The 13134-nt window shown below is 42.7% G+C and overlaps 1 protein-coding gene across 3 annotated transcripts in view; it reads right to left on the bottom strand.

The window, feature by feature from the left end:
* KCTD1 (potassium channel tetramerization domain containing 1) overlaps positions 1-13134 on the bottom strand; it is a 196361-nt gene that overhangs the window by 46334 nt on the left and 136893 nt on the right. For all 3 annotated transcript variants that reach the window (XM_061130764.1, XM_061130765.1, XM_061130763.1), the window contains exon 2: positions 2876-3054. In XM_061130764.1, the coding sequence (XP_060986747.1) occupies positions 2876-3054 (179 nt within the window). The remainder of the gene's footprint in view (positions 1-2875; positions 3055-13134) is intronic.

Below are 13134 nucleotides of genomic sequence, written 5' to 3'. Positions count from 1 at the left end.
AATGGTGGAGTGGCCATTATGATACAGCACAAAGTATCAAAATATTCATTGAGTAAGAGACCTATATTCACTTGAGGGACCATATAGAGCCATATGGTGAAAAATCAGGATCTCTTAGGAAAATTGCAGAGATTCTTGTTTCGTTGGTCTGGGGTCTTGGACGGTCTTTTAATGCTTTCCAGGTGCTTCTAATGTTTACCTGTGTCCAATTTACCACTTTCTGGGGACAATGTTCTAAAGAAGGGGTCCCCAACCTCTGGGATCTAATGCCCGATGATCTGAGGTAGAGCAGATGTAATAACAATAGAAATAAACTGCAGAATAAATGTAATGTGCTTGCATCACCCTGGTCTGTGTTAAAATTATTTTCCATGATACCTGTCCTTGGTGCCAAAAAGGTTGGGGACCACGGTTCTAAAAGTAATCTTTAGTCCAGAAGACAGTAAATAGAAATAGAATAAAAAATCAACTACAATATTTCAAAATGAAGTAAAGACTCTTGCAGGACCTTTGAATTTATAGAAAGCCATTTCCTCCTCTAGCGGATCTTCCCAACCCAGGGATCGAACCCGAGTCTTTTACCTCTCTTGCACTGTCAGGAGGATTCTTTACCACTGGGATCGGTCCCATTAAACTGACTGCTGCTTTGAAATGACCATTTAATTGCTTTCCAAGCCCCTCTGCTCCAAATCCAAGCGGAAGCAAAGCAACACACAGTGACCAATTCAACATCCACACCATTGTCTTCTGACCAGTGTCATCTGCTTTAGGTGTATGCAACAGAAACAGAAGTTACTTGTAAGGCCTGTTTCCAAAAGTCTGGACAAATGGTTAAAAATATCTCCTTGGAATGGCTCAGCAGTTCTGCAACAGGTAGGGACATTAAAGATGAAGGACCAGAAGATGCAGGCAAGGACGCCTTTGAGCCTGTAAGAATCCAGGCAAGAATCCAGAAGTGAGGCTGTTACTGTGGTCTAGGAAATGAAGGAATGGGATATATTTGGAATTTGGAAGGCAGTTTGAAAAGAAACAATTGCTGGGTTTGGCAGGGGATTAAGTATAAAGGCAATACTATGTGTTGGGCACAGGGCCACAGCATGCTTTCTGTAATCACATATAATCCTCCCAATAACCTTGGAAGAATATACATTTGTGTCTATTTCACAAGACAGAAGATAGGCGTTTATAAACTGAACCTATCCATGGCCAAATACCTATTAAATGGGAGCGTCAACTTTCAAACCTGGGAACAATGAACCACAAATTGTTTTTGATGTTGCTCCCAGGATACTGTGGTCACTGTACGGGACAAGGAAGCACAGAGAAAGATTGAGAAAAAAAGATGATCACTGTATCTTCTCTAATTAAGTTGGAGAAAGAGATACTCAATTTATGATATATGTTAAGTATCAGGAGGTGTGGGGAGGGAGAGGTTCAATTATGTACATGCTTTTTAAATCTCTGAATATATAGTTCAGTGCTGTCCAACAGTAATAAAGAGCGAGACACATGTGTAATTTTGTCTTTTCTGGTAGCCACATTAAGAGTAAAAAGGAACAGGTGAAATCAATTTTGATATATTTTATTTAACTCAATTATTAACTTATGACTCAATATATTATCCCACTGGGGCTTCTCTGGTGACTCAGTGGTAATCCACCTACAGTGCAGGAGACACAGGATACACAGGTTCGATCCCTGGGTCAGAAAGATCTCCTGGAGGAGGGCATGGCAACTCACTCCAGTGTTCTTGCCTGGAGCATCCCATGGACAGAGGAGCCTGGTGGGCTGCAGTCAATGGGGTCACAAAGAGGCAGACACGACTGAAGCGACTTGGCACACAGGCGTATTCCTTCATAAAATATCAGACAGTGAAGTGAGACGAACAAAAAACGAAAGAGCCGTCTTCGTGCAGTTATGACCGTGATTTCATCCGCGCTCCCTCCTTAGGCTGTAAGTTACCTGATAGCTGTCACACTGTAGGAGGTGCTCAAAACCTGCAATGAGTGCGCTTCCGAAGCCCAAGTGCTCTGTTTCCACTTCATCTGAGCAGAAACAGGCAGGGAAAGCTCCTTATCCTGACATCAGCCCACGTGAGCTCATGCCTCTTTCTCTACTGAACAGCCTAACTGCCTAAGATAAACTCCCTAAGAGGTTCTGCCATAGCCCCCAGATCCAGGTGGGCTGAGGTGGAGCGGGGAGCAGTGGGGTCCAGGGGTGCAAAGTAAATTGTTTCCTTGGAGTTCCTTTAGAAATGGGTGGACGGGGACTTAGGAGGGGAGCTCTCCTCAGAGTGGTGTACAGAGTGTCTGTAAGACAGCCGCCCCCCTTCACATCCTTTTTATATTTGCTTATCTGCCTTGCGCTCTTACAGTTCCACTGCCCTTCATTTCTTTTCAAGCAAGATTATCTTTCTGGACTTTTGCCAGGTGTTCTAAATATACTGCCCTACTGATAAGAGTCTCGATTTTTTTCCAGTTCACACGTTGGTGGGCCAAATGAGCCCTTATAAAATTCTAAGACTTGATAAGAAAGTGTGTTTTAGCAGAAGAGAACAGAAGAAAGGTCAGGGAGAGAAATCACCATCCTTTGTTTACTATGCTAAGAAAGGTGAAGATCTCAGAGGAATGAACTATCACAGAACTCCATCCTCGGTGACACTCTCACGCGCACTCAGCTAAGCTCTGGATCAAACCCTGACTCACAGATTTACATTCGTGTCCCAGGGCAGTGTTTGGGGGCGGGGGGTGGGGGTGGGGTGGGGGGTGGGTGCGCAATGCCTTCACGTCCTACTCCTGGCCACGGTGAGGCCACGCTGCAAAGCTGGTCAAAGGAAGAACAGTTAGCTCATCAAACACATGCACTTTCGTATTACCTTGACTCGGGGTATTTGGTGAGGGTGGCCAGGCTGCTGGTGTACATGTGGCCGCCCACGTCGATGTGGACGGGCGCGTTGGATTTTGTGAGCTGTGCTGGAGTAGGAATGCCTTGATTGTTCAGTGGAGATGCAGGAGATCTAGTGATCAGAGGTCTTGACATATTGGGCCGACTGTCCTACAGAGAGAGAAGCAAGTTTAGACATGTTTGCTTTATTTAGTGGAGAGAAAGGGAATGCATACCTCCTACAGAATAAGCCAGTGACTAGCGCTGATATTTGTTCACTAATAAAATCTGGAAAATCAGCAAGCTCTCGCTTTTACTGTCATGCATATGGAAAAAACCCGAGATATGTGACAAAGAAAAGGAAAACTTCCCATGCTCAGAATCAAGGAGCTGAACTAATATTTGTTTCACATTGAACCACGCACTGTGATGGCTTATTTTACTAACGAATTCTTGCATTTAACAATTGGTTAATGGCTTGTGGAGAACTACTATTCACTACAAATGAAAAGATAATCAATACTTGAAATGGTCTCCATCCAGATAAAATACATATGCTATAGCCTTCTCTTGGAAAACTACCTTATTGCTACGGGCTGGGGATAAATACAGACCTTCGGCCCTTTGGTTCTGCGGAATGGTCTCTTCAATTTCTATTTTCCAAATCAGGAGAAAGGGGGCATGGGCATGACTGGTCTAACCATCAGTTCACACACTCAGAGCAACCTTATAAACAGGTACCAGAAACTCATCAGTCAACAGATGAAACAAACAAAAAAATAACCCACATCTACCCACTGGGTTCCTGCTTCTCTCACCAGAAGACTATGGAACTGGGGACACCTTGAAAAGTGTGTCCCCTCCAGAGATTAGGTATGTCCTTGGGAGCCACGAGCCAGCTGCTCTCATGCATGCTGAGCTCATAGAAGAGATAATTTTCCAAGGTGGGGCTGAGGCACATGGGGTACAGTGTGCTGCCCCACAGGCAAAGGTATCCTGGAAACAAACGAAGCAGAAGGAGGACATCACATGATGGCACGAGAACGTGCTGAAGAAACTGTACTCTTGAGAAAATAAAATCTGCCATCCTTTCCATGGATACAATATATATATATTTCAAACACCATCCAAACATGGTCGATCGCTTTCATATTCGAGCCCAAACCACAGACAAGTCAAGTCGGGTCTCTGGCACTCAAAGAAGGGGGTCAAATATTTAGAATCTACAATTAGGAAAAAGCTCAAACAGCACTTATGTCTGAATTCTGCCAGGCGATCGCCACGAGGGTGCTTGTAGATTTACAATTTAGCCAGAGATTGTTTGCAAACAATGTGCGGCAGAGTCAGTGATAAGGCATAATAAAGGGATTTTGAGAAATGCCCTTGATGGAGATTACAAATGGGAAGCCATCTAGTTTTTGTGCATAAAGCCCAGCATGATGAAATGTAAATTTGCAAAACATCCTAGATTTTATGATCCAAAACAGCTTCAGGAGTTACCTGGGGCACAACTGTTGGACTAGTTAGCATTAACCACGTGTCCAGGCAAGACTGGGAATGCACGTTCCTTCTGGAACTCCGCATCTACTGTGAATGGGGTGGTGATTGAGCTTTTACGCAAAATGTTGACCATCTGTGTGGTGCTTTTCTCCGTGCTGAATTAAACAGAGCCCTGGAACAGTCGTAGAAAGAGTTCATGCTTTATTTCTTAAACTGGGGGAAGCGGGTTTGTAGATGGTCACTGTGTCATTCTTTGTACGTTCCTGTATATTTTTAACAACTCAATATAGATATTAAAAGCACAAGGGATGACTGCAACGCAGAGAGAAAAGTCAAAGAGTTACTGGACGGGGAAAAGAACTAAAAAAACAAGGACACACATCAGTAGGAAATGTAAAGCAGTGAAGTCTGGGAAATATTCAACAGCATTTTAAAATCTGGGTGTCAGAAAATGCGTTTTTTCCTTTAAAAGTACAATCATGTAACCTGCACTTTTAAGAGCTACATACTACCCGACTTCCTTTTAGAAAATGATCTCTTGGCTAAAGACACACACACACACACACACACACACACACACACACACACACACACACACACACACACCAGTCTCCGTTACAATTCAGCCCATCACAGCACTGCAGCGTCTGTAATAGTTTTTCAATTGGACACATTCCATACCCTGCCTCAGGGTGCTGGGGTAAAAATGAACAGATTTGCAGGGTTAATACTGTAGTTAGACTGTGACCTCACTCAGCACAGCTCTAACACTGCCAGGTCTACGGAGAAGAAGGAAAAAAGAAAGCGTAACTGATTGGTTGAAGGAATCCAGATTTCTCAGAATATATACCATGTACACTGAAAATCATATATGTATGGATATTGCTAAATTTAAAATGAAACCAGTGTTTCCTTGTGGGAGGGGAGGATGGGAAGTGGGAGATTAACCCTTTAGGACAAGGAGGAAGTTTCCTAACGGGTGGGCTCAGGCAGACTAGTAAGACTTATTTTTTTTAAAATTGATTTGTCTCTGCCAGATCTGGCAGCACACGGGATCTATCTCTGTGGCGGCTTCAGCATCTAGCTCCCTGCTGTTGTTAGTCACTCAGTTGTGTCTGACTCTTTGCAACCCCGTGACTTTGTGACTGCAGCATACCAGGCTTCGCTGTCCTTCACCACCTCCCAGATATGCTCAAACTCATGTTCATTGAGTGGTGATGCTATTCAACCATTTTGTCCTCAGTCATCCCCTTCTCCTAGTTTCCTGACCAAGGATCAAACCTGTGTCCCTGCATTGGGAGCACAGACTCAGCCACTGGACCACCAAAGAAGTCCCCCCCACCTTTTTTTTTTAATTGAAATATAGTGGATGTAACAATGTTGTGTTAAGTTTCAGGTGCCCAGCAAAATGATTCAGCTATACATATCTATATCTATATTTAGACAGCTTCCCTGCTGGCTCCGACCACCAGGAATCTCTCTGCAACGCTGGAGACCTAGGTTCTATCCCTGGGTCTGGAAGATCCCCTAGAGAAGGGAATGGATACCCACTCCAGTGTTCCTGCCTGAAGAATCCCCGTGGACAGAGGAGCCTGGCGGGTTATAGTCCATAACTATAGTCCACACTGAGCAACTAACACTTTCATTTCACATATGTATGTACACATACACATATATATGTATATGTGTATATATCTGGTCTTCTCAGGTGCCACAGTGATAAAGAATTTGCCTGCCAATGCAGGAGATGTAGGAGACGCCAGTTCGGTTCCTGGGTCTGGAAGATCCCTTGGAGAAGGAAATGGCAACCCGTTCCAATATTCTTGCCTGGAAGATTTCATGGACAGAGGCGCCTGGCAGGCTACAGTTCATGGGGTCACAGAGTGGGACAGGACTGAGCACACACACACACACACACACACACACACACCCCTATCTTTTCAGATTCTTTCTCCTTATAGGCTATTATAAAATATTGAGGCCAGTTTCCTGTGCTATACAGTAGGTTCCTGTTGCTTCCAGTAAGACTTGAAGCGTTACAATTAGTCTTTGGTGAGCTCTTCTCTGAGGCTCTCTTCTCATCCTGGCAGTTTTCTGTGTTCTGTGTTTATCCCCTTAGATCATTTCTAAGGTATAAACTGCTATTAGCTAATGGAATAGACAGTTTTCACTCAGTATTTTCCACATTGGTGCAGGCTGAAAGGACTTTTTAAATCCATAGGCTGGGGGTAGGGGGGGCGTGTTTGGGGCTGGCTGGTCTGAGCGCTTGTGGGAGACACTCAGATCTGTTGCACTGACTCCAGGTGCTCCAGCTGACTCAGCCGTGGCCACCTCCTCCCCTCACCAGTGACCAGAAATGGCACTCTCTCTTCCTTAACTGGACACTGAGGTCTCAGATACGATGTCTGCACCTGCCTGCAGCAGCCACTTCCCTACCAGCCTAAGAACGAAGCCAACATCCAGGCTGGCTGAGCTGGATCCTCCCTGGCACTGTTGAGACACCGAATCCACCAACTGAGTCTCCAATCTCTATGTTTCCTGATACTCGGGAAGATAAATTCATCTTTAAAGCTAGACTGAGCTCGGACTTCTGTTACTTACCCTGCTTCCTACCTTTCCTGGATACAGCCACCTTCCCACAGGTCATTTGGGTTGGTGAGATTTGGTCTGTGATACCCAGAACAGCTGCCTGCAGACAGACACAGCAAAAACTTTCTATCCTATTATCACCATGCTTCAGCTCCACTTTCCCATCTTTAGTCACTTTCCCAGCATCATCTCATTAGTTTGTATGTGTCTTTCAACATCACTTCCGATGAGATGAAAACCATGAACTTTAACCAGAAGAGAGCACAAGTGTTTGGAATATGCCAACATCGCTGCTGGAGAAACAGCTCAGGGCACTGCGGTGTATTTGGAAAAGTGGCCAGACAAAATGGTGGTGTTTCTGATAATACCCCTCTGGAACAGACTCCTCGCCCGGGCGGTGGGCTGGCGGAAGGAACCCCATCCTAATGTTAAGTTACTTGGTTGCGGTCCCCTCCTCCTGTAGCCACTGTTCCTTCCTTCCACAGTCTCAGGCAGTGTCCCTAAGGATGCACATACCCCAGGGAACAGGACAGGCTGGTCCCTGGCCTCAGCAAGCTGGTTCAATGGGAGAGACGAGACAGGAAACAATCAACTACAATAAGCAGGGGGAAGCCAGGTTACTGTGGCCGTTTTAACTACAAGGACATGTAATCCAGGCTTGGGGGCTGGCAGGAGGGGTGGGGAAGACTCCCTGGAGACAGTCTAAGCTGAAATCTGATGGATGAGAAGTCAGCTCACTGCGGGATGCAGGAAGGAGACCACGTGATACGTTCTAGAAATTAAAATTTCTAGTAAAATTTCAGTACGCTGTGAGAATTCGCCTACTTGTTTTCTTTCCAAGTATGGAGGGAAAGTACAGGAAACAGAAGCTTGGAGATGATGGTCTGAGGACCACAGAATTAAATGGCAATTTACAATGAAAATATAAATAAACCCACCATAATATTACTATAATGGGAAAAGGGGGAAGAAGAAGAGGAAGGAAACTCACAGCCAGTTTTCTAAGCAGCTGTCCGACAGAACTTTCTGCAAGAATGGAGACAATGTTCCATATCTTCACCATTTAGCAGGGTGGCCACGAGCCACGTGTGGCCATTTGAGGACCTGAAATGTGGCTAGTGCGACTGAGGAACCGAATTTGTAATTTTAATGTATTTTAACTAATTTAAATGTAATGTAGGTAGGTCAAGTGTTGGAGGCAACCCACTCCAGTATTCTTGTCTGGAGAATTCCACGGACAGAAGAGCCTGGTGGGCTGCAGTCCATGGGGTCACAAAAGTCAGACACAACTGAGCAACTAACACTAGGTCAAGTGTGGCTAGTGGCTGTCATGTTGGACAGGACAGCGCAGTAAACCTTGTTTGAATTTTTCTTGATATATGGAGGCCCACATCATGATAAACTTGAACTTTAATCACTCAGGGAGAAGCAGGGGCATTTTAAAGTGAATACAAATGGTTTATGACCCCATCCCCTCCAACACATTCATTTCCCTCTCTCCTTCTAACTGTACTTCTGCCTTCTTTACTGATTTTATGAAAATAAAAGAGATGAGTAACCATGCAGTGAGGATGCTCCACACACTACATCTCTGGGTTTCAGAGAAGCAGCTGAGACATAAAAGTACATCCCGAATGACTCCATTCCCAAGAGGTTACAGGCAGCAAAAGGAATCTGTGATGACGGAGCTCAGAACACTGGCCACCTTTTTTTTTTTTGGCAGGGCGGGTAGCTGGTTAGGAGGGGATAAGAATGAATCTTCTGGAGAGCTAGAAAAGTCCTGAATTTTGATCTGGGAAGTTAAACAGTTACATACACATGTATGTGCATGTGTGTGTGTGTGCTCAGTCGTATCTGACTCTTTGAGACCCCATGGACTGTAGCCTGCCAAGCTCCTCTGTCCATGAGGATTCTCCGGGCAAGAATACTAGTGTGGGCTGCCATTTCCTTCTCCAGGGGATCTTCTCAACGCAGCGATTGAACCCGAATCTCCTGCATTGGCAGGTGGATTCTTTAACTGCTGGCTGAGCTACCTTGGAAGCCCATGCATACGTGCACCTAAGATTTATTCACTTGACTTTTAAGTTCTACTTAAAAAGAAAACAAACCAAAAAAATAATCTTGGAAGAAACTCCTCCAATCCAAACACTTTTCTGTTCAGATACTCATTTAAATTTCTGTGAGATACTTCTTTTAAAAGCCAAAAAGACATTTATTATTTTCTCCCATCCGATTCACCAAATCTGACTCTAATACCCAGACATGAAATGGCAGCTGAAATTCTATTTCTAATTCTCCATCCCCTCATTTCTATCCTGTATAGATTTTTCAGGCATGTTCATTGCTTTATCTTTAAAATTTCCATTTCTCAGCTGCTTTCAGTCAGTGGCTTCCTTGTACCTTAATCATCCATCTCACCTACCCAACAGAGCAGCAATGATTCTGGGAGAGGAGAGTCCTTCAAGGGATTTGACTTCAGGCATTTTTTAAAAGAAGCTAATGAAAAATGTGCCTCCTAAATCTAACCTTGCTGTGTGCTGTTCAAACAGGAGCCCCAGGGGCACCGCCTAGAACAAATGAGCTGAAGTTTAAACTGAAAGTTTTAATGACTTTATTTGTTAAGAACGTATGCCCCTGTCTCATGTCATGTTCCACTATCAGGTTGGACTATATTATCTCTTTCACTGGGAAAAGAAACAGGTTTCTCAGGGATACTTCCAGAAAAGCATGTCAATATAGTAAAGCATTTACCTGTATTATTTGATACTGTCATTCATAAGATGCAATAGAGCAATGAAGGAACTTAACACATCTTAACTTTTCCACAAATTTCAGCCTGGGTTTAAAATAACATGTATTTATATCACCTGCACTCTCACACACGTACCCAAGTATATCACACACACATACCCAGAAAATGAAAGTGTTCGTGACTCAGTCATGTCCAACTCTGCGACCCCATGGATTCTAGTCTCTGTCCATGGAATTCTTCAAGCAAGAATACTGGGGTGGGCAGTCATTCCCTTCTCCAGGGGTACCTTCCCAACCCAGAGATGGAACCCAGGTTTCCTGCACTACAGGCAGCTTCTTTACTGTCTGGGATACTTCCAGAAAAGTATGTCAATAGTAAAATATTTACCTATATTATTTGACACATGCAATACAGCAGTGATGGAATTTAACACAAACCCTAACTTTTCCACAAAATTCAGCCTGGGTTTAAAATACATGTATTTATATCACCCGTACTCTCACACATACCCAAGTAGCACCTCAATCATATGGAATGCATGGAGGGTGGGGAGTTCTGATTAATTCTGTTTTCTGATACTGGGCCAACCATTCTGGCCATGTAGTTTGTAATCAAAGTGTCTTAGACAAGGATCTTGCTCCTGAGGGTAGAAATCTGGCATTGCCTTGGGAGGGTTAGTTTAAAGCTGACACCATCTTGCTGGACTCGCAGTAAAGGTTCTTATAGAGAAACATCCCCTAAGTTGTGTGCTGAGACTCTCAACCGTAAAACCAGCATATTCTGTAAGGGCCCTCATTGTTTCTTCATTCAAGTAATATTGACTGGGTTCTTGAGTGGGTAGCCAGGGCCTTCTCCTGAGAATCTTCCCCATCCAGGGATTGAACTCTGTTCTCTAACACTGCAGGCAGAGTCTTTACCATCTGAGCCACCAGGGAAGCCTGATTGAGCTCCTACCATGTGTCAAACGTTACTTTAATAGTAGAGTGACAATGGGGAGAGAGAGAGAGAGAAATAAATCGCTTCTTATAATTTCACATAGGTTAGACAAAAAACAAACAAAAAACAAGTCCGAGCAATATTTCAAAATTGAAGACTTTCTGTCAATCTCTGAAGTCAGCGGAGAAGTAGGCTAAAAAGTCTTCTGAGCATCCAAACTTGTTATCAGATCTTCCATTCATTTTATTCATAGGTACTCCCTTCAAACTCACAGAACCTGCTTGCTCCTGACTCAGAGATTCATAACAAGTGTGGTCATTGGTTTTCTAGCCTATACAAGAATCACTCCAAATTAATTCATCCCCAGATCAAGCCCCACATTAACTTAGATTGTAAAATATATAATAAAATGAAGAAAAACTTCTGCACAAATATGATGAAAAGAAAACTTCTTTTTAAGGTGAAACAATTTTGAAAACTTTACGTAGCTGGAAAAAAATAAACCAAAAGAGAACACCTCAAGTGTGCAGGAGAAAGTACCCTGGTTTTTGGAATCTGAAGACCTGGTTTGAGTTGAGGCTCAGTCTTTGGGTCATCTTGGAGAAGTTACCAAACCTACGGGGCTCCAGCTTTCTCATCTCTAAGACAGGATGAATCTTCCCACTCTACAGAGAAGTAAAGCTGGCAGCCGGTGAGATGTTGGTGACGGCTTACAATATAGGATGTTGCACAGAGAAAAGACAGAGGAATTTCTGCAGAAGGAATTCTTTCCTTCTGCACATGAAAAATGAAATCTAATACATCCCGTATACTCCATGTACAGGGGCGGTGTCTATGGATCCAGCAAGACAAACAGAGAATGTTTAAAACAGCTGAGGAGTAAAGACTCATATACGAGAAAGAGAGCATTTTACGCCGATAAAATATTACATAATGGGGTATAGATAAAGAAAAACAGAGTAAGACAGGGATCTCCCTGGTGTTCTAGTGGTTAGGACTTTGCCTTCCAATGCAAAGGAGGCTGTAGGTTCTATCCCTGGTCCGTGAGCTAAGATCCCACAGGGCTCACAGCAGAAACACCAAAACATAAAGCAGAAGAAAAATTGTTACAGAGTCAATAAAGACTTTAAAAATAACCGTCTACATCAAGAAAAAAAATTTTAATTAAAAAAAAAATAGGATGGAAAACCACAAGATGAGAGTCGGACAAAGCCTATGAAAAGAAGTAGAGAATGAGATCATCACGGTAGGTTCATAAAATGAAATAACACGTGAGCTGTATTGATTTTGTTTTCAGATCAAATCTTAATTTCACAGATTAAAAAAAAGGAAATAAAAAACAAGAGGCTTCAAAGTTGTTTCAAAATGACTACCAACTGTGTTAAATTAATCTGTAATTACTTCCTAATCTGAAATAGCAAAATGTTACTCTTCTTGCCTCGGGCCAGGAAGATGGCTTACTACTGTTTATCTATTTTAACGCACAATATTTACCAGATATGGAGTGTCCTCAATGTGCCTTCTTCCCTCCAATAGTGAAATATGTATCCAAGAAGTTCCCTTATTCGATTATCAAGCTGAGACCATGAAAAGAAAACTATTTGCCAAGATTTCTCTGCCTTTTTTTTCCCTCAAAAATCAAAGTGAATTTATAAAAAGATAACATTTTGATAGAATTTTGCTGTGTTTATTATAGCTGGATTAATTTTTAAATTAAATTTCTTGGGCAGTTTCAAATATACTTAAAAAATCACAGACTAGTATTTTTAAATAGACATTATAGCTCAACTATGGATATTACCGTTTTTTTTTTTTTTTAATTAAAACATAGCATTAAAGTGAAAGCAGGCTCTGTCACAGTTCTAGAGGGAAAGGTAATTTTTTTTTTTTGCAAAAATAGGTGTAGGTACAATGAAAATACCTGAAATTAAATGCACCCACATGTCAGTAGGGTGTAGGACTGGGTAATGATGTTACAGGCAAATTTTGTTTTTGTTTTTTCTCTTGTACTTTATGATGTTGAACACTGAAATTAAAGAAAAAATTCTATTAAAAAAAAGAACAGGAAAAAAACACCCAGCACTATATTGCCCAATTGAATCAATTAGCACATAGTCTTGGCATGCTGTTATATTTTACTTTCATCATCAGTATTTTGTGGACATTTTAAAATGAAGAACAGAATGAAGAAATACAGAAATGGAACAGAACTTAGGAATGAAGCTTCCTTTCATTTTCTTGCCAGGGAGGAAATGTGCGGAACAAAAAATTAAATGGGCCTCAGGTCATAGTAAGCTCATATTTAGCTGACACGGAAGCCTATTTAGTTTGATCCTGAAAGAAAGGGGCAGAAGCCTATGGTTTCTACACTCCTGGGAACTATCTGGTCATCCGTCCCTGCCTTGGGGCCCTTGATTCCCAGATCTAAAACCCAGCAAGAGCAAGCTGATGAAAGCCACATGTGAATACCGCCT

The sequence above is a fragment of the Dama dama genome, chromosome 27 (genome assembly GCF_033118175.1).
Source record: "Dama dama isolate Ldn47 chromosome 27, ASM3311817v1, whole genome shotgun sequence".
In the NCBI taxonomy this organism is placed as follows: Eukaryota; Metazoa; Chordata; class Mammalia; order Artiodactyla; family Cervidae; genus Dama; species Dama dama.
The sequence above is the reverse complement of the archived record's forward strand: the minus strand, read 5'-3'. Positions and strand labels throughout refer to the sequence as shown.